Here is a 26,876-nt window from a genome sequence, read left to right on the forward strand (position 1 = left end):
ATATATATATATATATATATATGTCAATTTATAAGATTTTTTTCTTTTTGCTAATTGTAGTAATTTTTCTGATTGATGTGAAATGTATAAATGATATACAACTTAATATGAGCTTTGTCATATTACTTGAATTTCAGATGCTCGATCAAATGAGAAAGTCAACTTTTTATTTTTTATCGAGAAGTTTATGGTTCGGTGCACCGGTCCGTTTATAGTTCAACTTTCTTAGACGGAAGACTAGAACACATAAGTTGTCTTTGCAAACTTAGATATATCATATATATGGTAATTTTTGAGTCTTGACTTTTGAGTATCAATTAAGGTTGTTATTAATCAGTGATTTGGCTTTTTACTATGCTTTATTCACCATCATCTATATACAGAGCCGGCTTTAAGTTGTAGAAGGCCACAAGCTAAAGATAAAAAAAAGGCTGGTTTATATAGGGGAAAAATGTCGTTTAATTGCTGAACTTTAAAAAAATGGCCGTTTAATACGTAAACTTCTCATGTGGCCATTTTAAACACGAACTTAACGTTGACCGGCCATTTTAACTCAATTTCTTCGTTGACTACGCCAAAACGCCACACCGTTAGCAGTCACTAACTGAGCCGATAACGGCTGTTAGCACCCGTCAACAGGTCTCCGTTACTCCCGAAAACGACGTTGTTTTACTCTTAAACCAAACCCCAAATCGAAATCGATTTTATCCCCTTTCATAAACCTCAAATCCCTAAATTTCAATTCTTTGAGCTTTCAATCTCTCACTTCTTCGTTCCCAATTTCAATTTCTTTGAGCTTTCAATCTCAATCTTCATCGAATTCTCGAGAGTGAGCTCAAGAAATGAGTTGCAGTTCTGGGAATTCTTGTGTTAAAGACGGTGGATGTGGCTTCCGTGGGTTTCCTTCGAAGTGCCATTGCGGGTTAGACGTCGTCATCTATACATCGGCGACGAAACAGAACCCTGGAAGACCTTTCTTCCGTTGTCCAACCAAACAAGATGTAAGTAGATTTGATTTTATATCTTCTTGTGTTTCGAAAATTGTTCATAATTTGTTTGTAAATGCACGGGATCATTTGTTTAAATGGGTCGAAGATGGTGTATACGAGGAGGTTGTTGATGCTCTTCCAAAATTCTCCATCATTGACAGCCAAATAGAGAATGCCAAATCGGAAGTTGCTGTCGAGATTGAAGAGTTAAAGGTCATGATCAAAGAATTGAAGGAAGAAGGAATGTGAAGCAAAAGGGAAATAAAGAAATGGAAAACGATGATCAAAGTGTGTTTAGTGAGCCTTTGTGTTGCTGTCATTGTCTTTGTTATCCTACTGTTTGGTGTTGGAGACAAAAGACATAAGTTAGTTCTTGGTTACTAGGTGTGCATTAGTGTCTTATTTGATTTGTGCCTTCTCTTGTTTTAGTTTTGTGTTGTGTCTTGTTTGTGTCGTGTATATGAGTTTGTATCTTTTGCAATGAAATGGTATTTCTGAAAATGAGAAGTTAAGAGAGAACCATTGATAGAACCATTCATACATTACAACAATGATGTCATAGACACAAAAAGAAAGCCGAGTGGAAGATCATGTCATAAAGACAAGTTCAAACAACAAAAAAGAAAGCCGAGTGGAGATCATGTCATAAAGACAAGTTCAAACAACAATAAAGAAAGTCGAGACTAAGCTTATGTCAGCCAACAAAAATATACCCTTACTAAGCTTAAGTTCAAAAAAGAAAAAAAAAACTGAGACTAAGCTTAAGTGGAACACTCAAAACATGATGCCAATCCACCAAGTCCTTGTGCTTGTGCTTGGGGTTGTGCTGCTGCTTGTGCTTGTGAAGATCCATGTCTTCTATCATGTTGTTCTCTTTGTGATGCTCCACTTGATGCCATAGATCCTTGTGCTCCACGACCTGTTACCCTTTGTCCTTCTGATCCAAGATGAACATGTGATCTGTGTACTTGCTGATCTTGTGATCCTTGTAGAGGTTGTGATCCTTGATAAGATTGTGATCCTTGATAAGATTGTGATCCAAGCACATGTGGTTCCTAAGTCAAATGTATGAGATTAGAAGACATGATTTAAGTGAGCTGTCAAACACAAAAAAGCATAAGAGTCACTAACCTGATTTTTCCTGGGACGACCTCTTGGTCTCTTTGGTTGATTATTCAAGACAGTTGCATTTTTGCAACCCTACTTATTGTGTCCTTCTTGCAGGCAATTAGAGCATTCATCATCTACATAACAACACTTCGCAGCAACAACCATAGCTTCAGACCTAAAGAGCTTAATGTCATACCTTGTCTTTAAAGAGTACATCAAAAGTGCAAGCTTGAAGTCTTCGGGAGAGTTGTAAGTTTTCTCCAATTTTAGCAAAACCTCTGGATCATCAGCACCTCTACCAGCTTCCTCTTCTCTAACTCTGTCTTCATCTTCTCTAACTCTGGAATCTTGTCTTCGTCCCATATATCATCTCCACTATCCGAGTCACTACCAGCTTCATCTCCTCTAACAGCCTCTGGGAAATCTTCTGCAAAGTTGAAGTTAACATCTTCTTCAACAGCTGCTGCATCATCATCGCTATCTCCACCACCTGTTGCATCAACACCACCATTATCATCATTACTTTCACTACCTGCTACATCGAAGTCTCCGACAACCATCTTTGATTCGTTTCGAGCTTCAACTCCAGCATTATCATCATTACCTTCACTAACATCACCGCCTACTGCGTCATCAACAGCATCGCAGTCTTCATCACCATACACCGCACAATCATCTTCAATGCCAGGGACGGGGTCTGGTTCCTTTTCAGGATCTTCATCGTCCTTTAAGACCCTGACTTTTCTTCGTTTTCGACGCCTGCCTCGACCACGAGCTTTGTTTCCACCACCTGTCTCTGAAATGTCTTCCGCCGGTGGAGATTCAACTCCGTCTCCGACAACCATCTCCGATTCACCTCGAGCTTCAACTCCAGCACCCACAACAGTCTCTGCTTCGCCTCGTATAGGAGATCCAACACGCACTATGACGCCATTCTTCCTAACTAATACCATTAGAGAAGACAATTTGAAGATTTCGGATTTCTGGGATTAGGGTTCTTAATTTGGGGATTTTGAGAAATTAGGGATTTCAAAATCGATTTTGGGGATTTAGGAACTTTGCTTCTGGCTAAAACGACATCGTTTTCGGGACTAATGGAGACCTGTTAACGGGTGCGAACAGCCGTTATCGGCTTAGTTAGTGACTGTTAACGGTGTGGCGTTTTGGCGTAGTCAATGAAGACATTTAGTTAAAATGGCCGGTCAACGTTAAGTTCGTGTTTAAACTGGCCACATGAGAAGTTCACGTATTAAACGGCCATTTTTTAAAATTTCAGCAATTAAACGACATTTTTTCCGTTTATTTAGTTTCATAATTTTTTTGGTACACTTAATAATTTTAAGATAAACATGTTGTATTGAATATATTATTTTTTGATAAATATTTCCGTACTTTATTTATATCTCTGTATATATTTAGAATATTTTTTGTTTTGTTTAATTGTTTTATTGAAGGGTAAAAAAAATTAATAATGTAGCTGACAGTATTTGGAATCGAACTCGGGTTGTGGCATTATGTAACTACGCCACTGTACTATTAGAACTTTTGTTGTAAAAAGGCCGAAATTTAGTTATATTATTGTAGGCCGTAAGCTAGTGCTTCACTACCCTGTCCCAAGGGCCGGCTCTGTCTATATACTCTACGTGGAAAAGTGCGATGATGGTCACTTCCTTACTTTACGTACGACTACAAGAAAATACGTGGATTTTTACAGTACGTTATACTATTATATTATATACATATAATATATGTTAGGTACTGATTCGGCTACGGTTCTTTCAGTTATAAAATTTAGTATCTATTCGGTTATTTTCAAATTTTCGGTTCGGTTCAATCCAATTCTTTTTGCTTCGTTTTCGGTTCGGTACATTTGGTTTGGTTTATTTCCTCAGGTCTACTATTACATTCATATAGTCAAATCTTCAAAAGTCCATGCAGATAAATACTATTGTTGATCCTAAGTGGCTTATAAGACTACTCTCAGCTCGCGAGAAGTTTATCTCTTTAAAGTCAAGACAATAGCTCATACTCCTTTTGAATCAGAAGGTGTCAAAAAAATAATGAAGTCCTTCGTGATTTACGGTTTGAAGCTCGAGATCCAAACTTAAAGGACCAATGGGAAGACTTACGAGGCGGAGTATCCAAAACACGAAGTAGCAACTCACACATGTGTCAGGCTTGTAAACTTGTCTTGTAGTTTAGGTTCTTGTATAAAAGAGAGACTGAGAGAGATCGATGTGGGGGAATACACATGTCACTTGGAAATAAGGGAAAAGATAAAGTTTGTATTTGTTAGCGAGAATGAGCCAAAACTATAATCTTTCAGAAGATTTGGTAAAACCTCAAGAGTGTGGTTTTCTCTTTTAAGTTTTAAACTTGTTAAATCGCCTTCACATTCATTCTATTTTATGTTTTTTTTTTTAATCTTTATATCCTTTGTTGATTGATTTATGTGTTTTGTTGTTGTTCCTTTTTTTTTTTTTTTGGACAAAAGTGTTTTGTTCTTGTTCTTGATATCAAAATCTAAAAGCATTTTTTGGTTGCGCTTAAAGCTTGAGAATTTTAGAGTTAAAAATCTTTACAATTGAGAATGTATGGGCTAGCGTAGGTGTCATGTTCTATTGTACTAGTAAAGATTTGCGGTTAATTTAGACATTTTGTTTGGTCAAATTTGACATTGAAAATATACACTTATTTTCGAAACAGAAAAATTAACAATTTTTTTGTGGGGACGGAGTTGAGACAAGGAACCATTTATTCTTTTCTTGCTCTTGAAAATATAAATGTTAATTTTTTTCTAAAATTAAAATTGTTAATTTAATTTTATTTTAAATTAATATTATTTCCCTAAAAACCACAAGTTAAGAACATACCATTAAAGACACATAAAAACTAAAAACAAAAATACAATTTTTTAACTCTAAACTTTATAATTTTAATACTAAACTATTGTTAAAACTTAAAAATCAATCTTAAGAGCCTACTAATAATGTTACTCTATCATCCAGTCACAAAATCAATGTCAATAGTCGATGATATGATTATAGATTTCTGAAAATATTGAGCACGTGATTTAAGTTGGATAATGGCCTATGGGCCATTACAAGTAGGAGGTCAATTTATAAATAATTAATTTGATATTGATGACGCAAAGATATACATGATGCATCATTATATTGTATTGTTTACATATTCAAGAACAACTGTGGAAAAGTAAGATTTAACTCACAAAGATAAATTAAATTATGATTGTTTAAAAAAAAAAAATTATGATTGTTTTTGCTATATGTGACTGACACAGAGATTTTGTATGGGAACCATGTGCCAATATAATGATAATCTCAATTTTGAATAAACCCCAAAATATCTATATGAGATGTTGTTGCATATAGGTTGTTTTGAAAATTTGTTTTCCTAGTAAGGAAATACATAATTTTGTTAAAAGTTTATATAACATTCTAACAGAAATAAAGAGTAAAAGACAAGAAACTTATTGACTAATATTTCACAAGTGGGTTACATATTTTGGCTTTGGCCCGCTTTTGTTTATGGGACCATCCCATACAAGTTTCAATTTCCAAAATAATGAATATCCCCCAAATTTTCCGATTAATCATAACGTTTTCTGATTCTCGCCAGCTTCTTGAAATAGAAATTTATTTTCCCACTTATACAATTATCACAAAGGCCCCTACTCTTAATATAAATTAACAATTTTTCTAAAGAACCCTACTTTTTTTTTGTTCAACAAGGCCCCTATTTAGTTGAATTACACATTGCATGAGCTAATTGTACAATTTGCATTTTTATAAGTTAACGTAGATGATTCACTTTTCCTTATATGTTTCGTCGATTTTTAAATCTTTTGTTTCATTGATGTCACACCAGAAGAAAAAAATTTGATAAATATTCGTTTTACAAAAGTGTTTAATTGAGAAGAAATAAAAGAGACCAATGTACCAATCTTTAATAACTATGGGGGTTATCAAGTAATTATGGACTTTTCATGAAAGCGAAACTTATTAAATTTGATTATAAAAAAAAAAATTGTTGGTGGAGGAGAGAATCACAATATTTTTCCGAGAGAAAATCACGGAAACCGATGTAGATTCTCTATCTCCAGGTTGTTCACTTCATTCATATAAAGAAGAAAGAAAGAGAGAGAGAGATCTAAAGAAAGCTAAAAACATGGAGTTTTTTTTTTTTTTTTTTGAATTTTCTTTAAATTCCCACGACTTTTCTCACTACGCAAGAAGAGCCTATTTCTTCTCAGATCTTACCTTTCCTTCAATCTCTCCCACTTGAATCATCATTTTGTTTCTGAAAAACGAAAACAAAAAAAATTCTTTTTTCTGCACTTACTTGAGAACAATGTGTAGTAACAACAACACAAGTAGTGGAAGCTATGGAGACTTACAGTTACATGATGAGTACTCTGGTTCTTGTCGGAAGAAACAGAAGAAAGACAAAGTACGACGAAGAGGACCTGGTGTTGCTGAACTCGAGAAGATCCGTCTTCAAGACGAGTACAAATCTCCACTTTCTCCTTCATTACCAAACATAGATCACCATCATACTCTCTTTGCTCCGGCTAGTAGCGGCTATGATTTAGTGACGATTCCTCCAAACTTTTCTTTCCCGGAGAAACTTCCGTCGTTACCGGTTTTCCCGCTTTCGTACGGATCTTTGATTCCTCCGGCGTCGGTTTTTCAGAGGAACCAACATTCTCTAATGGTAAAAGAGAGAACATGATTATGATCAAACTCTCTTTGTAATTATGTCACAAGCTTTTAAAAACATTTTTTTGTTTTTTTTTTTTTAATGTTCATGATTATGCAGATGAATCTACCAAATCCATCTCCAGGAACAGGAAGATTTTATCAATTCATAGAGCCCCCTTCAAACCAAAGATCTTGCGTTGATTCTGTCTCTCAGTTTCTTGAGGAAGAAAATAAAAAGGCAGATATTATTTCCATGATTTTCTATTTTGAAAAACGTTACGTTTTCTAATGTTTTTGATTTGAATGTTTCTTTGATATCTTTCTATAGATGGTCACTGCGAAGAAGAGGCCATGGCATTTTCTCACAGACACCACGAAACCTAGCGTTGGACCAACCACAACTACAAGAATCATAAGGTTTGCTGTATTTCTTGGATTCGCTCATTTTCTTGATACAGCAAAAACCTAATCTTGAATGTGTATGTTTTAGGGATGCAATACAAAACCGGTCAATGGATGTAAGTCCGGTTCAAGAGACCGGTACAACAATTAGCAATCCCATCGCCATTGATTCACCTACGTCCATCCCACGTCATTACCCGAGGTTTATCCCGCTTGGCTTACAGGTAGAGATCATCCTATTATAATTTGTCTTAATTTTTGATGAAGTTGCTTAGACCGTTTCATTAAACCATCTTGGTTTTAGTATGAACAACAACCACAAAAATACTTGGATGAGAATATGCAATGGAGAAGTAAAAAGCCGTTCTATAGCTTCATACCCTCTGGTGATCCCAGCAATGATGACCGAGAACAACGGCCATGTGACCGATATGAATCAGCTGCTGCTGATCATGGAATTGATCTCAGCCTTAAGTTATAGAGATTTTAGAATCTGTCTTATCTAGCTTTGGATTTATCAATTAACTTTCCCGCAACTCTATTATTTTGTGATTCATCGACGAATCAGAAGATTTGCTTATAACTCTGAAAAGTCTTCCACTTGAGTTTCTAATGAAAACTACTATTATTTGCAAGTTCTGTTGATTTGCAAAACTGAAAAACAGAACAAAATGCTGCCACAAAAACAGAACAAAATAAAAATGAAACTAATTAATTGTTTCTTAAGAACTTGGCTTAGCTATCTGTCCAATATCATATGAAATTCTGATTTGAGCTCAAACCTCACAAGATCAGCAACAACATAAGAACCAGAAAGAGTTTAATCAAAAGAACATGGTCTTTTGAAATTGATTTATTCTCAGTCTGATCAGAGCTAAAAAGTGAAAGCTTTAGCTCTGACCTCGAAGATGAAAATGAATATAGATAAGGACAAGAGAGAAGATATACATAGCAAAGGCCATTACACAGATCCAGAACGGATAAGTCGATCTCACGTAAGCCGGTAAGCCAATTGCAATGCCAACTACCACAACAAGAAGAGATTCTATTGAGTATTCCCATTTCAATCCTCTCGAGTATACAATCGCCAATGTTATCGACATTCCCATCAGATTGTTCATTGTAACATCTCTGTAAATCTGCAGAAACCCACAATCAAAAGCTCTTAAAAATTGAGTTTCTTATCAATGTAATGTGGTAAAGAAAGTGTGGTAGAAAGTAAACTAACCTCAGAGAACATTTCAGATGCGATTCTTGCTTTGTCTTTCTTTCGACAGAAGTGTGCAGATAAAGTGTTCTTCAAGTTTCTTACCAAAGGGATCACTGCAAATACTGAGTAGAAAGAAGGAACTCCAGCTGAAACCGATAAGAGCCCGATGTTTACCATAAATGGTTTAGCAAGAAAGACGACGATTAGCATCCCACCGATAACTTTAGTCACAGCTCTTAAGGTTCTCATGGAGAGGAATTTAGCAACGAGAGTTTGCTTTGGCATTTCTAGCTTTAAAACTCCAGCTTCCTTGCCATTCGACAGGTTCTTAACATGCACAGAATCGGATGGTGTTCTGTAAATGTATGTGTTGTTATGTCTTGGAGATTCTTGGTTATCAAATTTGTACTGATTCAGTAGTTTCATTATCCCTTCTTCGAATTCGTTCTCGTCTAGTTCGCCATTTTTGTCTTTGTCGAACTCCGCAAGTAAAGTGCTTGCAAACTCATTGATGTCACATTTCATCCTTCCAAAAACTCCAAACTCTACTGTTAAGTCTTTAAGCTCCGAGATTTGAATCTTCCCATCTTTGTTCCTATCGATTTTATCGAACAAACTACAAAAATAGAGTAAATCTGCAATGTAAGAAAGCCGAAAACAGAGCAAAACGAACTAGTTCTTGATTAGGAAAAAACAGAACAGAACCTTTTCAAGCTTTCTTTACTTAGTTGTCCGTCTCTAATAAGGGTTCGAGGCGAAAAACTCTGCAAATGCTTATGAACTTCTGACATGAGCTCAAACTTGGCGTGATCTAAGCTCTTCTTTTGGTCTGCCGTATCAAAATACTGAGAGTTTCAACAAAAACAAAATTCATCGGTAAGAAAACAAAGCAAAAGAAGTTGTAAGCATCATCTAGCGCTACTTTGTGTTTAAGAGAGCGCATACCGAGTAAACAAAGTAGATAAAGGTTGAAGAACAAGAGATTATGAGTGTGATCAACATAATGATATCACTCCAAGATTGTGCATCCAATAAATCAGGCAATGTCACTAAGAGAAATGGAACTAGAGTCAAGAGCATAATCCCTGCAGCTTTCTTGTTCTTAGGATCTGCATCTACGCTTGCTTCTGCAGAGAGCGAGAAACCGCTAAATTAAACAGACTTCACACAAAAGAAAAAGAGAAGGAATCTGCAAGTCTTCTTAACATACCAACAACACTTTTTAGTATCTTCATCCTGTAAAATCCCCTTCTTGGATTCTTTGTATCCTGCATTATATACACTGAAATGAGAATTTGTTATCTTTTATACTAACAGAGTGGAACAAAAGAATCTTTTCTTACAGAGGCTGTTCTTTTGATGGATCCTCTTCGGATTGATGGATCTGAATTAGGACCGGTCAAACCAAAGACAACACAAGCTCCCCATTGCATTGTCAGAGCAAAAATTGTGTGTCCCATAGTAACTCCAACGTTGTTTCCCACAATCATTAGAGCACCCTCGTGGGTCGCTACTAGTCCAGGCGCTAAGGTCAAAAATCAAAAAGTACGTTTTTGTCAAACTCAAAATCAATTGGTAATAAATGAAATATTCCGTAATATACTGTACAAGTTCAATATCTTACATATCATAAGGGCAATTCTTGGGAACATTGTAAGGAGAGGGAAGATGATACCGCCATAGAACCCGACCTCGAATATTAGAAAGAGTTTTGATCTTCCTTCAGACAAGAAATAGTCACCAATGATCAAAAGACAGCCAAAGGAGAAAACTTGGAAGATATACCCTCCAATATTGTCTGCACATGGAAGGAACCCGTAGACATGAATGCAAGCTGCTTTTTTGACGTTCTCTGGAGGATCGAGAGTGAGATACTTGTAATCCAAGGCGCCATGGACACCATCAGAGATCAAGATCGAGTTATTCAGAGGTACGGGACTTAGGACACGAGAGCTCACAGCAGAGATGAACAGAGCTAAAGATAGAAAGAAAAAGAAGAGAGTTAATGGGAAATGTGAATGGTTGGGTCGCCTCTTAAACGAGAATGTTTGCATGTGAGCTGCTTTAGTGGAAGGTTTCTACTGAGGGTTTTGTTAAGTGATTGAGGTTGAAGAAAAGAGAAGAGAAGAGCGAGATTGATTTTAGAGATGGCAACTATTCTTACTAAAGTTTCCCTGCTTTATATAACTGAGATCTTCAAGCACCATGTTAATATATACTCCAGTTAGGTACTTACAAATTATTGTTTTTAGAAACATACATATACAATATTTGTAAAAAGTTAGACATTTCATACCCTTGTTTTATTATTAATCTTTAATACTACTTTCAAACTAGTAATAAAAATTTATATTTTATTTTATTGTAATATACGAACTAGCATGGAAATAGCTGGTTAACTCTGCTCTACGTATTTTATTGTTAGTATTGGAAAACACAACGTGACTTATACTATTATTCATCGGAGCTTTAAATTCGGAGCTGAACTAATTTGACCCCATCGGACCTAAATTTAAATACTATTGTGCACTTCCTTCAAGTTCTAAATTATTGGACTTAGGTAGTGATTGGTGACATACAAAAAGCGGTTTTCCCCACTTTTTTATCAAAAACGCAATGACTTTACCAATCATAATTTTTTTTGGAAATTTGCGTTTTTCGAAAAAAAAAAAAAAAAAAAAAATTTGCGGTTTCTCCAACAGATTAAAGGGTGGACCGCATTTCAAGTCTGTACCCAGTGGTTTTTTGAAAAACGCAAACAGATAATGGATAGAAGTAAAAATATGTAATATTTAATTATTAAAAATAGCCTATATATATGTTACATTTTCTATCCAGCTAAACATATCTAAAGATTTTTTTCCTTCCATCCATCGTGACCTACCTCTCTCTTTTTTTTTTTGTTTTTTTTTTTTTTTTTTTTTACAGCATCTTTCCTTTCCTAATATTTCAGGTAATATTGTATTTATTTTATAATTTTTTTATAATCACATCAAAAACCATGGACGTGAATGTAAATGTGAAATATTTTTTCATAATTTTTTTCCAATAATATTAGCTTACTTATAACCTATTATAATAATAATTTTTAAACTTCATGAAACTAAAAATAGACTAATATTACATGTTTTTACTTAAAAATGTTTCAATACTTATAAATATAGTATTGTCTTTGTTAAATATATATCGAACAACAAGTAAATATATATATATATATATATTTAAAATTTTTACTAAAAAAATAAAATACTTATATCTAATTTATTTATAAAATTGCAGAGTAATCGTTGGATTTATTTAATGTAGATATGTCTTCCAGCCGAACAGGTTCAACTCATCCAATCGAAATTTCAACTGCTTCCACTGAAACAACAATACAGATCCAAGATGATTACGATGAATTTAAAAAGGCGGAAGAGATATTCATTGCGCTAGACCTTCCTAAATATACTAGATTTTACTGGACATGCATAAGTACACTTAAGGAGCAAGCATTATGGCGTAAGTATTTCATTGACATAGCTGAAAGCACCGATGAAAATAAGCTACAACTGCTAGAAACTATAACTGGTGTTTTACGGAATAACGAATATATGCGAGAACAATTAGGTTCAAACCAATAATAGTATTTTTTTATAGTGTTGTGCTTTTTATGATTAAAATTTTTAGCAATAATTATGCCAAATTATTTTTTATTGATCATCAATATTTAAAGTTCACAAATATATGAAAATGTTTCTTTGTTACCAAAAAAACACTAATAATATTAGTATATTTATTTCTAACATATTTATCTATAATCGGTAATGCGTACCGCTTGTTACTTTTTTTATCATTCAAACATTTTATTGTGTACCGCAAATAGTTTTTTCACCAATCAAACATTATTCCGTACCGTTTATTTTGTACAAACCGCACTTGTCCCGCAAATACTTTTCTCCCGCACGTACCGCAGTTGAACCGTACCGCACTATAATACTGCTTTTCCCGTACAGCAAAAAACGCTATTACCATTCGGATCCATAATCCTAGAGTGCAAGTTGTATTAAGTTACATTAAAAAATGAATGGTATAAAAGATACTGCTCACTGCTGCCGGATCACGTCAAAGAAAAAAAGATACTGCTGCCGGATCAACTTACATTGTGGGTACATATAATATATAAATGTTTGCAGGGGATGGTCAGTAATATGGGCCAAAAAGATTGAATTTCCCGAGTGAAATTTGCAAAAATCACGTGTTCTTGAAACATTGAATATGATATATTTTTCTAAACGAAACGAAATAACATATGATAAGGTTCTACATAACAAATGACAAAATTCATAAAAATACACAGACTATTAGTTACTTATTTCCACAAAAAATGACATGATACTTTTGACAATTTTTAAAAGTTATGTAGGAACTAAAAACGTGTCCATATTAAAGAAAATATGTTCATATGAAAAGTTTTCACTCTAAGTCTCACCTAAAGGTGTAAACCTAGTTCTTGTCTTCAAAATGAAAACGGAGATAGATAAGGAAAAGAGAAAAGAAGTACATAGCAAAGGCCAATACACACATCCAGAACGGGTAAGTCGATCTCTTATAGACCGGTAAGCCGATTATGAGGCCAACGATCACCATAATAAGAGCTTCTACCGAGTATTTCCATGTCAAGCCTCTTGTATATACAATTGCCAATATGATCGACATTCCCATGAGGTTGTTCATTGTAACATCTTTGTAGATCTGTGGAAACCAATACAAATGCCCTTAAACTTTGAGTCATCTTAAAGTGTTAGCCAGGTAATGAATTGTGATAGTTAAACTAACCTCGGAGAAAGTATTGGATGAGATTCTTTTCTTGTCTTTGCCTCGACAGAAGCGTGTAGATAGAGTGTTCTTTAAGTTTCTAGCGAAAGGGACCATCGCGAACACGATGTAGATAGAAGGAATTCCAGCTGAGGTGGATAAGAGCTGGATGTTCATCATAAATGGTTTTGCTAGAAAGAGGACAATTAGGATCCCTGCGATGACTTCAATCGCCGCTACTAACGTATCCATAGATAGCAATTTATTAACAAGCGTTTTCTTCGGTATTTCCATCTTAAGAACTCCATGTTCCTCCTGCAACACATTACGATTTCAAAACCAATATAATGCGCGCTGTTTTTGAAACTAGAGAAATATTCAAAAATGATGTTTCTCTTCAAATGGATATATACTTACAGTGTGATTCTCTCTTTGATCCTCTACGTTGAATTTGTATTGTTTGAGTAGTCTCGCAATCCCTTCTTCGAATTCATTCTCTTCTAATTCGCCGTCTTTGTCTCCATCGAAATCCTCAAGAAAAGCTTTAGCAAGCTCATTGATGTCATATTTCATTCTCCCAAAGTTCGAAAACTCTATGGTTAAGTCTTTTAGTTCAGATATTTGTATCTTGCCATCTTTGCTCTTATCAGTTTTCTTGAACAAACTACCGATTTAAGAAATGATTTACGACGTAAGAAAGTTGAAATGAAACTATTATTGCTTCAAAAATATAGAGAGAACAGAACTAAAAGTCTTACACAACCTTTTCAAACTCTCTTTGCTTAGTTCTCCACGTTTTATAAGGTTTTTTGTTGAAAACCTCTTCAAGTGCTTATGAACTTCTGACATGAGCTCAAACCTCGCGTGATCTAAGCTCTTCTCTTGGTTAGCCGTATCTAAATACTGAAAATTTCCACAAATTGTGTCTATTTTTGTGAATTTTAAAAGTGTCATTTAGAGAACAAAGCAAAAAAGCAAAAGGATTTACTTAGGTTTTCTAAAGGGATCGGATCATACCGAGTGAACAAAGTAGACAACGGTTGAAGAAGAAGAAATTATCAGTGTAATCAACACAATGATGTGACTCCAAGAATGTGAATCAAATATCGCCGATAACGTCACCATGAGAAAGGGAGCTAGACTCAGCAGCATAATCCCTGCAGCTTTTTTGTTCTTAGGATCCGCTTCTACTCTTGCTTCTGCAGAAAGATAAAAGCACAAAATCTTCATACAAAAAAAATGCTCAAAGATAAGAAAAAGGGAACCTAAGCTTACCAATAAAGCCTTTCAATATCCTTAGTCTTTCCATCAATCCATCCTGTATGATTTTTCGATAAAACATTCAGCAACCAATCATGAATATAGTTTTACTAATAGATTAAGGAAATCTTACAGTGGTTGTTCTTCTTACTGACTGGTCAGAACGTGGACTAGTGATGCTAAAAACAACACAAGCTCCCCATTGAATTGTGAGAGAAAACACAGTGTGTCCCACAGTAACTCCAACGTTTTCATCTATGAAGGAGCTAGCAACATCTCTGCTCAATGATAGTCCGGTCGCTGAGATCAAGGAATATATGTTTTCAGATATTTTCTTAGAGGGAACAAAAGAAAGAGAGGAATATTCTTACAGAGCATAAGAGCAATTCTTGGGAACATTGTAAGAAGAGGGAAGATGATACCGCCATAGAACCCGACCTCGAATATTATAAAGAGTTTTGATCTTCCTTCAGACAAGAAATAGTCACCGATGATCAAGAGACATCCAAAGGAGAAAACTTGGAAGATATAACCTTCAACATTGTCTGCACATGGAAGAAACCCGTAGACATGAACACACGCGGTCCTTGACAAGCTTTTTGGAGGATCGAGAGTGAGAAATTCGTGATTCAAGGCATCATGAACCCCATCAGATATCAAAATCGAGTAATTCAGAGGGACAGGACTCAGGACACGAGAGCTCACACCAGAGATAATCAGAGCTATAGAGAGAAGGGAGAAGAAAAGAGTAACACCTGCCATGGAAGTAAGATCGAAGATCTAATGGAGATTGGTCGGATAATTTTCCTCTGTATCGTACAAGATCTTAAATATACAATAAACATAGAGTTTTTAAGGTTAATTGTAGTACGATGAACACTGATAGGATTATGTTTTAGTGACTAATGACTTTTTTTGATAAAGCGTATTAACCAATTATTAAGATGATAAATGGTACGTTTTTAAAAACATATTCCTTTATAATCTATATATGTATCTAAGAGCTTTGACCAGGACAAGACAGTGTGTTTGTAACCAAGAGACACCATAATGGAGACTTGGAGAGTCATTGCTAACTCTAAAGCGTGCCATGGAAGTAATCTTGGGATAAAGGAGGCATGCAATGGATCTCTCGTCTTATGTAGCTATGGGCGAGAAAGATTATATAATTAAGGTCATTGATACTTTTGATTAGATGAGGAAAAAAAGAAAGTACAAGAGACTCTAATTCAAATTCCTCCATCCATCGTGAACAGAGAAAAACACACATGATCTATTCTGATATGAGAAGAGAAGTCTCCAAACTCTACTAAGTACCAAAACCAAAAAACAGAAAACACAGTCATGGGATCCTCTCATGGAAACTTATTATTACCAGTGACCTCTTCCTTGTCCTCTTCCTCGACCACCTCCACGTCTTCCCCAACCTCGGTTTCCGCCTCTACCAGCACCGTATGATGATATTCCTTCAAAGGCCTTGTTCACAAGCTGGCTTTGCATAGCACCCGAACTACGTCCCTTCTTTGCTGCAACATTGTTACCACTTCCATTGTTGCTATTAGCAGGCCGCTTTCCTCTGTAGATTATTGCAAAGGTAAAACAAATCACAATTAGATATGAGACCACAGAAAGATGGCGGATTTACTAAACTTTGCACAAACCCGATTGTTGTTGTTGTTGTTGAGGCTAACGGCTTTGTGGCTTCTTTCCAAGACAGGTTGAGATTAGTGTCTCCGATAAAAGGTGGCACTTTTGCATGCAATGGCTGTTTCATATCATAATTTACCCCAAGTTTAGTTTATTTCATCATAACCATATGCTTCCACCAAAAAGACAAAAAAGGGGAAAGACAAGATTCTGTGATGTTCACCTTTGTCATCGCCAATATGTTATTACATGTCCTAAGTCCAGTTGTAGTATTCTGCCTTTTTGTTTTCTGAAATAATAAAAATCACAAAGGTGTATTAGTCCTGAAAGCAAATAGCACCGGGATAAAAGAAGAGAGTTGCAGGATAATGTACTTACAATGCTCGCTTTCTCTTCATCTGTCTTAGCAGCCGACATGGCTTTGTTGTGCTCAGTCATTCCCTGAGTTAATTTCTTCATCGTTGCCTTAGTTAGATCCTCAACGATGGTTAATCTGCACCAATGGTTGGCAACAAATCACAAAAACAAAAACTTTATGATATCATAAAAAAAAATACCAAGTACTCTCCTACCTCTTCTTGATCTAAGATCACCAAAGTTTTTCTACTCTAAATGACAGTATATTGAAGTTTCTACGTGCAAAAATTTGAATGTCATATCATAGAATTAACAATACCTTTCAGTGAAGTCTTTGTTCAACTCTGAGAAGTCCTCCCCTAATCTGTCTGATGGCTGGCCGGTCACAATCTTGTACCCACACAAGCTGTTTGTAGCATTTGGAACCTATATATGTTCAACATAATCAGATAAGTAAAACAAGGAATAAATAAAAGAGAACGGGATTAATCACAAAATAAGATCTCGTTGGCAACCTTGTGGGCAAGGTGATGAAACGCATACAACAAACACTCAACGTATGTGAAGTTCATTTCCTCTCCAGTCTTTCTGGCAGGCATGTATACCTAAAAATAAAGAGTGTAACAATCTTTATAAGACCGCATGTAAAGCTTTTGCATTCATAAGTGTAAGGCTGCAGTAAGATATATACAATATAAGCAAGGATGTCCACAAACTATTTTTCAAAGGACTCATGACATGCTCGCACTTAAAAGAGCTACCTTTAAAAGCTGAACGATGGAAGGAAGCAGCTGCCTTGCTTCCTGAGCAGTTGTGTATGGAGAAATATCAGCAAGAGCTTTGAGCAAATCAAGTTTCCTTTCCTCCGGGAGCTAGTTAAGAAAAAAAGTTGGCAATTATTATAGTGACCAAGGAAGCTCATCTTTTGGAGTGATACGGATATTTACATGCAAGAAGGTAAAAGAGACAAGCAAAAACACCTACAAATATGGATTAAATAAACGTTACAAGAAATTGCATTTTACTTCATACCATTAGTGTCAGTGTCATAAACTATTCTTAATTATATGTCTAAGAGAGTAGATAACAGATGCCTAAAAGAGCACACAGGGATTGATGATACGAAATAAAAGTAGGAAGTAACAAAGCAATGAAAATCACGATACCTTGTCAAAAACAGGTATGATATGTTTGTTCAAATAGTTAAGAAACCTGCTGCTTGGAGCACCTCTCTGTTCAGAGGAGCGCGAAGTTAGTTAGATAACCAGAAAAGTTTAGAGAATGGGATACTATCCAGCTAATACACTTAATCTGAGTTCATACCGCAAAAAAGGGAAGAGCCAGTTGCAGGCATGATATCAACCTGTCAATATGGTCTGTGTCTGAAAACTGGGAAAAACAATATTTATTATCAGGAGTAATACCACAGTACATGGATAATCTTATATAAATTTGGCTGTCCAACCTTATACTTCAAACTATATTATACTCCCCATTTAGGAAACTGGAGAATCTAAGATCGAGTGTTTACTAATCAGAGCAGACACAATCAAGTTTGTATAACTCATAATGGGCATACTATCATTTTAACAACTTTGTGCATTTCCTTGCATTCAAACCAGGAGCAGAGAATATAAAGGAGTTCAAGGAAAATTATCATCACTCAAGAGAAACAATGCAAATGGTGATACATCTTTTAAAGCTTTTTGTCAACAGGATGGAGTTTGTACAAGGATGAACATACACTACTGCCACAGAACATGTCACACTAAAAAGAACATCACTACACAGCGGGATAAATAGTAGGATCATTTCAAGCAATCAAGAAATTTAGGTTCATCTTCGAGATGATGCAACACAACCAACTAATACCAAATTGCATGATGCAGTACAACTAACTTACTTCAAATTGTGCATTTAAATCCGCCTGTCCTTCAATAATTTCCACAAGTTCTTGCATTCTTTCTTGAGGAGCTTTGCCTCCAAATATACTCAAACTTGTCAGGAAATCCATAAACATTTTAAACTCTCCTCCAGTTACATCTTCTAGGCTCTGCGAAAACTCCAAATAAAGTCAGAATAAATGGCAACGAAGAAGAAGGCAAATGGAAGTAACAAAAGGAACTACACAAACACACACACAGAAAATGATCTTACCTGTTTGATCAAATCTGTTATATGTCTTTCCATCTCTTCTTGAGGCTTTAAGAGTTCCCCTTTAAGAGGAATCACCTACATATAAGAAAAATATATATACAATAAATATTGGCTTAATGTATTACAAACCTCTCAAATGATTGTCATTTCTAATACTATCAAGCCCATCAAAGCTACTTGAACCCTTTAACTTATTATATTTATTTATTGTGGTAATATATATCCATACCATTATCACATTTTCATATCACTTCCTCTGTTATTGTTAAGGAAACTTCTTTCAATCATAAACAATGTCAAGAAGGAGGAGACTTGACTAAACATGCACTTGATATCAGCCACTTTAGTTGATTGAGTAGAGTTTGTACATCTTGAAACTGAACTAAGATATAGTAATACACAATGCAAGTCTACTTTACTGGTCTAAATCTACAAGAGAAAAATCCCAATAGGTCTAACTTAGTGGAAAAAATAAGATATGAATATCAATAGATTAAGTCATGCAACGCTGTTCTGGGAACCTTGCAAATAGCAAAAAGAAATACATAAACTCTGACCTTATCTCTGATGAAATTCAAGACCTTTTCACGAATTTGATCATCAGTAGTTGGAGTAACCCCAGCATGTGTAAATAAGGCAGTCGAAGATGCTGTAACAAAAGAGAGTAATAATTAGCAAAACACTAGGGAATTGCAGAGTCAAACGTGATATCATATTGAAAACCTAAGAAAAATTTATCAGACTAAAACCCATAGCAAGTAATTTATTAACCTATGCCTGATCATAATCAACCGAGTACATTTTGTAAGCAGAATCAGTATCTTCATACAGAACAAGTGTAAAGAAATTAAACTACCTTTTGGATCTTGTCGTAACAATGACATCAGAGCCTTATGCACAGCATCACGCTCCACAGGTTCCTCTTCATATCATGATACATCCAAGTCAGATAAGAAGACACAAATAGGTCTCCAAAAGGTGTAGTAACAAAGATATCAAGAGTTACCAGTATTCAAGAGTTGAACAAGAACATCAACAATCTTAGATATAATATCTGGCGTATCCTTACAGAACAGCGGGAGTCCACGGATGGCTTGAACACGTACCTAAACACAAAAAGAAACACATGTTTAACTCAAACCAAATGATAGTTTCACAGTAAACAAAACTGCAAATTGTGCATATACAAGTATCAATTCTCTGAAAAGTCAGAAGTACTTTTAACAAGAACTATATTTTTAGTGTAATCCAGTAAGAAGCTAGCTTTGAAATGGTTTAAGGATAAATTTGCATCTGTACGGAGACAAGGTAAACATACCCCAAGATCTCCATCATCGATGCAGTCCATATGAGCATCGAAAGCGTCAGTAGAGAGACTAGGGAAGAACTTGAAGTATCGAGGAATTAGCTGCGACGCAAGCTGCTTTGCCTTCATACTAGTCTTGGACATCTTAATAATCCCCTCATAATCCTCAACATTCTACAAACGAGAAAGCAAAATCAGGTTAAGTCATTGGAACAAACTAGACCAGCCTAATTCGAATCCGGAGATGAAACAGCGAACGCTCGATTTCAAATCAAACCCTAGTTGAAAAAATTGAGACGAACCTGAGACTTGTCCTTGGAGGCATTGAGACGCTCACTGAACTCATAGAGCTTCTCGATTTGCTGGACTTCTTCAGACTGGTTCTCTGACATTACGAAGGAAGCTGAAGAAGAGCGAGAAAAAAAAAACGAAGCAGATGAGTATATCTATACACATAGTTCAATAGCGGAAAAGAGAAGCTATACATATGTAATCACGTCTCTGTAACACAGGAAAAAAGGCGGGAGAAAGATGAAGAAGAAGAGCGTACATGGTGGGTTTCTGGAAGAAGACTGTAGAAAGATTGAGATAGTTTCCGAGTGTTTTTTGTTTTCTCACGACCTTCCTTAGCTTGAAGAAGAAGACCGAGCTTTAACTTCATGTCCTTGATATTGGGCTAATCTTACAAAACGATGACGTTTTTAATATTGTGAAACTTGAGAAACGTCACTAGAATTTATCGTTTCTTTCAAATTCACCCCAGATGTTTGCTTTGGAGCAAATACCTCTTCGAATTCTTCACCTGAATGACATCCGTTATCGATTTGGAAAGGAATTTAATGGCTACTTTTACTCAAAATCGTTTCTTTAAGAGCAAAAATACAGTATCCCAACCAAAACTAATTTGGTCATGAAATAGTCTTATTACCTACCATACAGAATCAAATCTAATACAAAGTGTTGTTGTCTCAATAACTCAAAAATCAGACAAGTTTTTCTCCTGATTTAGCAAAAATCACAGAACAGGCATATCCAGAGCTTGTAACACATCCTTGAACTCAAAGTCATGAGTATGCTTATTGAACCTCTCGAGCAGCTTGTACCGAGAGTCATTCAAGTAAAAAGACTGAGCTGTCTCCATGATCCATTTCGCCTCTTCGTCAGTGAGTTTACTTGTGAACACAACATCTCCTCGGATAAACACCAAGTCCTTTGTCTCTGAAAGCTCAGTGTAGAAGGTTGTAGTCAGGTAAGGAGCCGCTTGAGTTCCTCTTGCTTTGTAGTCTTCGAGACCAGTAAAAATCATGTGGGGCGCTTCAACTGCCACAATAAAACTGACCATTTATATAAGATCATAATGAACTCTTTGTTTTCCTACGAATTCACATAATTGTAATGAAGTTCAACAAAGATTAAATGGTACATCTAGCAAGATTTAGCCTCACATACCAACATACCAGGCAAACAAACTGTTCTTGAGATTAGTAGTTTGCTAATTTTTGTTCTGACTAATTAGTGCAAGTAAAAGAATATCCATTGCTAATGAATCTCACTAATTTAACTGAACTAAAAGCTACCACAAACCTCATTGTTATGTAACCATTTCATATAAATTTCTCGCAGAAAATGAAAAGATGTATTATAATGGAGGATCAAAAAGTTTGAACCTTGAGCAAACATTGTGATGTAACCATTTCCTCTCCACAATGGAATGACAAAGTATCGGCTGCAATTGCAACATCAATTAGAAATGAAAATTTTAACAAAGCAAGAACAAAGGCTAATGATGTTATTAATTATTACCACTCGGAGGCTCGTTGCTCCAACAATCGATAAAGCTGAGCTTTCATCGTTATCCCAATATGACCTCGTCCCAAGTGATACTGATAAATTGAAAATGTAGTAAGATCCAACGAAATGCAATTGAAAGACAGAAAATGTCACATAAAAAAGAGGAATTTTGAGATTACATCGTCCCAGATCGAAGTGAGTTCTTCCGGAGATTTAGTCTTGGCTCTGGCCAAATCCATGATTGAATCCAAAGGTTTTGGCTGCAACGGTGTAAACCCAGATGCGAATCTCGAATTTCTGACTGAACCAAGCGAAGCCCATTTTATGTGGTTTCCAGGTAAACCTTCGGAGAGCTTACTTGAGACATCTCGTTGCAAAGAAGATGAACACGCAGTGAAAATTTGTCTGGACGAAGACGAAGAAGAAGATGATGAAGAGAACTTATTTTTAGCGAGACTCGAAATAGAACCGACGACGATTCTTCTCATTTTCATGGTAGGAATACGGTGAAATTCAAAGAAATATTATCAAGATAAGCACAGTTCTCACTTCTCAGGTAACCTCAGAGGAATTTTGTCGAACACGTTGTGTTCTAATTAGATCTAAACCCACAAAGTCAAAAAAGTCCACTGTTTGGATTTTGGAATCTCAATTACTCGTTCTTATGTTTTAGAACCCTAACCGGAAACGTCGTCGGTTAACTTAATTCGACCGGCCGGACCAGATAATAGTAATTTCGCTTTTATCTGAAACAAAATAATGGGCCTGGTCCAGAGTCCAGAGTCGAGATATCCGGATTACTCTCTTTCAAACAAAACCAATGGATTAGAGGTTGAATTTGACAAAGTTGTATCATATATATATATAGTAGATTCAGAGGTAATCACGGGAATTAAGTATTTACATATTTATTTTTATTCTATCACATTTCAAGTTTAACATAGCAAATTACAGGTACACATTATTGATCCTTTTAGAAAATGAGTAATAGTCACAGGAACACATTATTACGCATTCTACTCGAAAGATTCTATAAAGGTTTTTTTTTTTTTATATTGTCGGCAATAGATCTTTAAAGTTAATAAGACATGATTGCTTCCACAATCCACATACACAGAAAAAATTAGATCTTAACCCATGTTTCACAAATTTCCTGTCACTCTTTGTTCTTTTCTTACAATAAATAACTATAAACCAACTTGTTTGTCACTTATATGAGCATTGACTTAGGTTGTTTTTTGTCATTATTTTGAACAGTACCAAAAACTGTAAACTATTTATTAGTTTGTCCAGACGCACAGTATCTCACAACCCCACCATGCATGTCCTATCTCTTTCTTTATCCTCAATATTCTTGTATCTCTTCCTCACATCAACCATTCCCATTTCTCCGGCCAAACTAACAATCTCTCACCCCCCGGCACTAAGGCGCCTCCACCACAGAGAGCTCTCCGGCGATTACTACTCCAAGAAATGTCCTCAGCTCGAAAATCTCGTCGGTTCCGTCACTTCTCAGCGGTTCAAAGAAGCCCCCATCTCAGCTCCAGCCACCATTCGCCTCTTCTTTCACGACTGCTTCGTTGAGGTTTAATTCTACCAAAATTTTACATTAGTTTTCTTACTCCAGCGCACTATAGCATTTACCATAAACAACAACACGCATTTTAGCATTAGTAACTAGCATGGTCAAATTTTAACGCACCATCTCATTATATCGCGAAAGTCAAAACACCAATATGGAAATAATCCCGACAAAAATTTCACTGGTTCAGTTTCCAACGTAGCGTAGTTTAGCAAACTACAGTCAAGATTCGGTGCATTTTAGCGAAAAAAATACTCAAACAGCATTTTGGCCTGCATCGTTGTTTGTTTAACAAATAACAGTAGACATCTCATGCATGAAAAACTAATAAATTATGGACTACGATGTTTGATAATCAACATAAGGTGAAATTGGAATTTTGAAGGGTTGTGATGGGTCGATATTGATAGAAACAAAGAAAGGAAGCAAGAAATTAGCAGAAAGAGAAGCATATGCGAATAAGGAATTGAGAGAAGAAGGATTCGAGAGTATTATTAAGGCAAAGGAATTGGTCGAATCTCATTGCCCTTCTCTCGTCTCTTGCTCTGATATTCTCGCTATCGCCGCTAGAGATTTCATCCACCTGGTAATCCCAACTTCAATCCTATTTCTAAGTTCTATTCATATGATTCGTTACTAAACCGATTTTGATGGGTCTAGAACCGGTTCAAACGTAGCCATGTTTCAACAAAACGGAAATTTCTTTTCAAGAAAGGGTTGGGACTTCACAATATGTGATACTGTCCAAACCGGTCTTGGATATCTACATATACATTTTTACAGGGGATTTTTGCAAAAAGTCTTTTGGATCCGGGTTTTATCCGGGATTAACTCTATCCGGATCTTGGATAAGGAATTTTAGGAATGTTGTCTTAAAACCACATTAATTCTTAATTAACACCTAAATTGGAAATATATATAATATATCTAAACTAACCATATTTGTTATTTACCTTAACTACTTCTAACCATAATTATTTAACTATTTATTTCTATATAGAAAGAATATGTGATTAAAATAAATATTTTGTAAAATATTTATTTGGGAAAAAATTGTTCATACGAAAATAATTTATTTTGTTATAAAAATTAATATTTGTTATTTGTAATTAAATTACATAAATAATAATAATAATTTGTCTACACCATCAAATAAAAATAGTTAGTTATTTAATTTTTTATTTAATATTACGTAATTTTTAAAAAATAAATTCAACAATATAATGTCAATGGGTTTAATTCTAAAGATTTGAAAATATTAAAAAATATACTAACCAAAAATTATCTATCCTAATTTGTTTCTAACAATTTGGACACAAATCTTTCAAATCTTTCAAAAATTTAATGTGATCACATTTGTTACTAAAATCTCGATTATATTCCTAAAAATCTCGAGAAGATCTTCATTTAAATCTGCAAATTATAATTTATGAATTAAATAAACTAACAATACGAATAATCCTAATATATTCGAGTACCATAACGAAATTAATTCTTTAATTAGACATATATTTTCGAAATTATCTTAAATGCTTATCATTCCAAAAATTAAATTGATTTCGAATATTTTCACAATCTAAATTAATTACTATAACATACTTTATCTCAACTATTGTTCCTAAAATATTGCTTAAATCTCGATTTTAAAGAAACTAATTACTCTATATATATTTCGAAATAATTAGATTTGGATCCTTTCTTTATTTGAACGGTTTATCAAAATTATATTCCTATAATAGATTGTAAAACATTAATGCACTATTACGAGAATATGAATTTAAAGGAAAATCTTTGATATTAATACTCCTAATAAATAGCCTATTTTAATTGCAAAAATCTTTCATATTAATGCTCTGAATAAATATGCAGATTTTAACCGTATATAATAATTGCAATTCACATTTCTTGCCTAAATAAAATGAACTATATTAATTCCGTATTCAATCCACCTAAAAGATTTAGGAAATTTTCTCATGATAAACGATATTTAAAGATATTATCCTAAAATGGTTAGGAATATATGTAGCATATTCTAGATTTGTGATAATTTAAAGATTTTCGAATATATCAACGCCTTACTAATCAAGATTTTGGATATTCTCTAACACAAAACCCTACTAACCTATCATAACTCTATAAATACTTGATTGTTTCTACTACTTCTGAACACACAAAACACCAGTTGCATTCTTTAACTTTCCAATTTCTAATCTTAATGTGTTGTTTGATTTAATTTCTTGAAATTGGATTCGATTAAACTTTGAATTTTTGTTTATACGTTTAGAAATAAATCTATTTTGAATTTTCTACGTCAATCATTTTATGAAATTTGAGGAAAAAGATACAATTCTTTTTTTATATTCATCAATTCTTTTGTTCATATACATCGCTAGAGTCTTTGGATATTATTAACTTTTTTTTTGTTCGTGTGCAGATTCTTTGTGGTCGATCATGTTGGTGATGAGTTACGACTACTCTCAATGCTAGATGCTTTGGTAACAAGTTAATTTCTATATAATATGGATTTTCCACTTACAGATTTGGAATGTCAGATTTTGTGAGTTGAAAAACTATTTATGTTTCAAAGTGTATATCTAAGCTATACAAAAGAAGTATATTTGACATCTTTTTCTCTTTTTATATTTGAGACTGTAGCCATTAAGAGTATAAAATATCTGCAAAAGATGAAGACCAACATAGAGACACCAATTTGTATCAAAAACAGGCAATTACTCATTTGACTAACTCTGGTTGTGTTATACGTACGTTTATTATTCTTTCAATTTGCTAACGACCTTATATGTGACTATTTAGTAGAGCTGCTGATTTGTATAGGCAGATTCTTCAGCTAAAGCCATTGCTGGAGTACTTTATTAAAATTTCTGACTCAAAAAATTTATATGTTTTGTTTTATATACGTTTATTATATTTTCACTTTCACTTTGGCTAATGATCTTATGTTTGACTATTTAGTAGAGCTTAGCCTAAGGTGCATTAAGTGAATGCACCATTTTACTAAAAGCAATAGACACAGTGAACAAGGTATCATCCATTTGTTTTCATATATTATACTTGATTTGACAAAATTCATGTTTGTTTTTTTATTGTATTCAAACCAATAATAATCATATTGAGCTTACATTTCTTGGGTGTGAAAGTAGCTTGATTACATAAAAACTCCAAAATCAGAAACGTATAAGAACGGTTGAAGAAGACGAGAAGGTTCTCAAAAGAGATTTTTATTTTATTTTATAATGCAACATTTTCTGTTTTTTCATAGATTTTTCAATTAAAAGTCCAAAGGGTAAAATACAGAAAAGACAAGTGAAGCCTAATTAAGGCCCAATACATAATTACACGTCTTTAACATAAATTAGTTTTCTTTTTTCGAGTTTTTTTTTTTTTTTTTTCTGTTTTCTTAGGTAAAGCATGAGACATTATTTGACTATTTTTTATACAATTAGAGTAATTTAATTTGTCTTTCGAAATTTTGTCTTTTTGGTTTATTTTAACACATTTATAACACACATATATAACACTATATAGC

At 34.6% G+C, this 26,876-nt stretch overlaps 7 protein-coding genes and 1 long non-coding RNA gene across 9 annotated transcripts in view; 3 read left to right on the forward strand and 5 right to left on the reverse strand.

Moving 5' to 3' along the window:
* The first annotated feature begins 6,139 nt into the window (after positions 1 to 6,139).
* LOC9315544 (protein SPEAR2) lies at positions 6,140 to 7,857 on the forward strand. The gene is made up of 5 exons (XM_002879431.2): positions 6,140 to 6,833; positions 6,939 to 7,058; positions 7,149 to 7,237; positions 7,311 to 7,446; positions 7,527 to 7,857. Exons 1-5 carry the CDS (start codon positions 6,471 to 6,473, stop codon positions 7,701 to 7,703), a joined length of 885 nt encoding a protein of 294 aa, XP_002879477.1. The 5' UTR covers positions 6,140 to 6,470; the 3' UTR covers positions 7,704 to 7,857.
* Positions 7,858 to 8,038: 181 nt separating this feature from the next.
* LOC9315545 (sodium/calcium exchanger NCL) lies at positions 8,039 to 10,625 on the reverse strand. 2 transcript variants are annotated; one of them, XM_021030007.1, is made up of 8 exons: positions 10,057 to 10,625; positions 9,888 to 9,957; positions 9,776 to 9,809; positions 9,643 to 9,700; positions 9,378 to 9,559; positions 9,138 to 9,277; positions 8,451 to 9,048; positions 8,039 to 8,361 (listed from the first exon to the last, which is right to left on the reverse strand). In XM_021030007.1, the coding sequence occupies exons 1-8, from the start codon at positions 10,484 to 10,486 to the stop codon at positions 8,113 to 8,115; spliced, it is 1,761 nt and encodes a 586-aa protein (XP_020885666.1). In that variant the 5' UTR covers positions 10,487 to 10,625; the 3' UTR covers positions 8,039 to 8,112. The 2 variants fall into 2 exon arrangements, with proteins under 2 accessions (XP_020885666.1, XP_020885665.1); XM_021030006.1 differs by having other exon boundaries at positions 9,776 to 9,957.
* Positions 10,626 to 11,338: 713 nt separating this feature from the next.
* Positions 11,339 to 12,068, forward strand: LOC110229533. Its single transcript, XR_002332931.1, has 2 exons — positions 11,339 to 11,385; positions 11,739 to 12,068. It is a non-coding gene; the product is annotated as an uncharacterized LOC110229533 (long non-coding RNA).
* A 766-nt stretch (positions 12,069 to 12,834) lies between these two features.
* LOC110229178 (sodium/calcium exchanger NCL) lies at positions 12,835 to 15,571 on the reverse strand. Its single transcript, XM_021028574.1, has 8 exons — positions 14,861 to 15,571; positions 14,623 to 14,789; positions 14,505 to 14,547; positions 14,247 to 14,428; positions 13,993 to 14,132; positions 13,647 to 13,893; positions 13,251 to 13,544; positions 12,835 to 13,166 (listed from the first exon to the last, which is right to left on the reverse strand). The coding sequence occupies exons 1-8, from the start codon at positions 15,249 to 15,251 to the stop codon at positions 12,918 to 12,920; spliced, it is 1,713 nt and encodes a 570-aa protein (XP_020884233.1). The 5' UTR covers positions 15,252 to 15,571; the 3' UTR covers positions 12,835 to 12,917.
* An 82-nt stretch (positions 15,572 to 15,653) lies between these two features.
* On the reverse strand, positions 15,654 to 20,794 carry LOC110229179 (apoptosis inhibitor 5-like protein API5). Its single transcript, XM_021028575.1, has 17 exons — positions 20,507 to 20,794; positions 20,259 to 20,359; positions 19,969 to 20,130; positions 19,657 to 19,756; positions 19,507 to 19,572; positions 19,208 to 19,299; positions 18,651 to 18,725; positions 18,397 to 18,546; positions 17,817 to 17,882; positions 17,660 to 17,725; positions 17,255 to 17,365; positions 17,009 to 17,098; positions 16,813 to 16,919; positions 16,515 to 16,629; positions 16,360 to 16,425; positions 16,151 to 16,254; positions 15,654 to 16,065 (listed from the first exon to the last, which is right to left on the reverse strand). The coding sequence occupies exons 2-17, from the start codon at positions 20,346 to 20,348 to the stop codon at positions 15,861 to 15,863; spliced, it is 1,665 nt and encodes a 554-aa protein (XP_020884234.1). The 5' UTR covers positions 20,349 to 20,359; positions 20,507 to 20,794; the 3' UTR covers positions 15,654 to 15,860.
* Positions 20,795 to 20,803: 9 nt separating this feature from the next.
* On the reverse strand, positions 20,804 to 22,392 carry LOC110229180 (ATP synthase mitochondrial F1 complex assembly factor 1). Its single transcript, XM_021028576.1, has 4 exons — positions 21,927 to 22,392; positions 21,760 to 21,839; positions 21,624 to 21,682; positions 20,804 to 21,276 (listed from the first exon to the last, which is right to left on the reverse strand). The coding sequence occupies exons 1-4, from the start codon at positions 22,239 to 22,241 to the stop codon at positions 20,972 to 20,974; spliced, it is 759 nt and encodes a 252-aa protein (XP_020884235.1). The 5' UTR covers positions 22,242 to 22,392; the 3' UTR covers positions 20,804 to 20,971.
* A 307-nt stretch (positions 22,393 to 22,699) lies between these two features.
* Positions 22,700 to 26,206, forward strand: LOC110228934 (peroxidase 19). Its single transcript, XM_021027322.1, has 3 exons — positions 22,700 to 23,332; positions 23,715 to 23,915; positions 25,764 to 26,206. The coding sequence occupies exons 1-3, from the start codon at positions 23,066 to 23,068 to the stop codon at positions 25,788 to 25,790; spliced, it is 495 nt and encodes a 164-aa protein (XP_020882981.1). The 5' UTR covers positions 22,700 to 23,065; the 3' UTR covers positions 25,791 to 26,206.
* LOC110229296 (protein trichome birefringence-like 37) overlaps positions 25,929 to 26,876 on the reverse strand; it is a 2,964-nt gene continuing 2,016 nt past the window's right edge. Inside the window, exon 5 of the mRNA XM_021029071.1 lies at positions 25,929 to 26,004. Coding sequence (XP_020884730.1) covers positions 25,929 to 26,004 — 76 coding nt within the window. The remainder of the gene's footprint in view (positions 26,005 to 26,876) is intronic.

Source organism: Arabidopsis lyrata, assembly GCF_000004255.2.
Source record: "Arabidopsis lyrata subsp. lyrata unplaced genomic scaffold ARALYscaffold_4, whole genome shotgun sequence".
Lineage (NCBI taxonomy): Eukaryota > Viridiplantae > Streptophyta > Magnoliopsida > Brassicales > Brassicaceae > Arabidopsis > Arabidopsis lyrata.

Bases quoted from the DNA above. Each gene is read 5' to 3' on its own strand.
- LOC9315544 (XM_002879431.2), top strand. From the start codon at position 6,471: ATGTGTAGTAACAACAACACAAGTAGTGGAAGCTATGGAGACTTACAG. The intron at 7,238-7,310 runs GTTTGCTGTATT...TGTATGTTTTAG, and splicing joins ACAACTACAAGAATCATAAG to GGATGCAATACAAAACCGGT. The intron at 7,447-7,526 runs GTAGAGATCATC...TCTTGGTTTTAG, and splicing joins TTATCCCGCTTGGCTTACAG to TATGAACAACAACCACAAAA.
- LOC9315545 (XM_021030006.1), bottom strand. From the start codon at position 10,486: ATGCAAACATTCTCGTTTAAGAGGCGACCCAACCATTCACATTTCCCA. The intron at 9,958-10,056 runs GTAAGATATTGA...TTTTGACCTTAG, and splicing joins AAGAATTGCCCTTATGATAT to CGCCTGGACTAGTAGCGACC. The intron at 8,362-8,450 runs GTTAGTTTACTT...GGGTTTCTGCAG, and splicing joins CATCTGAAATGTTCTCTGAG to ATTTACAGAGATGTTACAAT.
- LOC110229178 (XM_021028574.1), bottom strand. From the start codon at position 15,251: ATGGCAGGTGTTACTCTTTTCTTCTCCCTTCTCTCTATAGCTCTGATT. The intron at 14,790-14,860 runs GTAAGAATATTC...CCTTGATCTCAG, and splicing joins AAGAATTGCTCTTATGCTCT to CGACCGGACTATCATTGAGC. The intron at 13,167-13,250 runs GTTAGTTTAACT...TGGTTTCCACAG, and splicing joins CATCCAATACTTTCTCCGAG to ATCTACAAAGATGTTACAAT.
- LOC110229179 (XM_021028575.1), bottom strand. From the start codon at position 20,348: ATGTCAGAGAACCAGTCTGAAGAAGTCCAGCAAATCGAGAAGCTCTAT. The intron at 20,131-20,258 runs GTTCGTCTCAAT...TCTCGTTTGTAG, and splicing joins CCTCCAAGGACAAGTCTCAG to AATGTTGAGGATTATGAGGG. The intron at 16,066-16,150 runs GTTTGTGCAAAG...AATAATCTACAG, and splicing joins ACAACAACAACAACAATCGG to AGGAAAGCGGCCTGCTAATA.
- LOC110229180 (XM_021028576.1), bottom strand. From the start codon at position 22,241: ATGAAAATGAGAAGAATCGTCGTCGGTTCTATTTCGAGTCTCGCTAAA. The intron at 21,840-21,926 runs GTAATCTCAAAA...TCAATTTATCAG, and splicing joins TCACTTCGATCTGGGACGAT to TATCACTTGGGACGAGGTCA. The intron at 21,683-21,759 runs GTAATAATTAAT...TTGCAATTGCAG, and splicing joins GAGCAACGAGCCTCCGAGTG to CCGATACTTTGTCATTCCAT.
- LOC110228934 (XM_021027322.1), top strand. From the start codon at position 23,066: ATGCATGTCCTATCTCTTTCTTTATCCTCAATATTCTTGTATCTCTTC. The intron at 23,333-23,714 runs GTTTAATTCTAC...GGAATTTTGAAG, and splicing joins TTCACGACTGCTTCGTTGAG to GGTTGTGATGGGTCGATATT. The intron at 23,916-25,763 runs GTAATCCCAACT...GTTCGTGTGCAG, and splicing joins CTAGAGATTTCATCCACCTG to ATTCTTTGTGGTCGATCATG.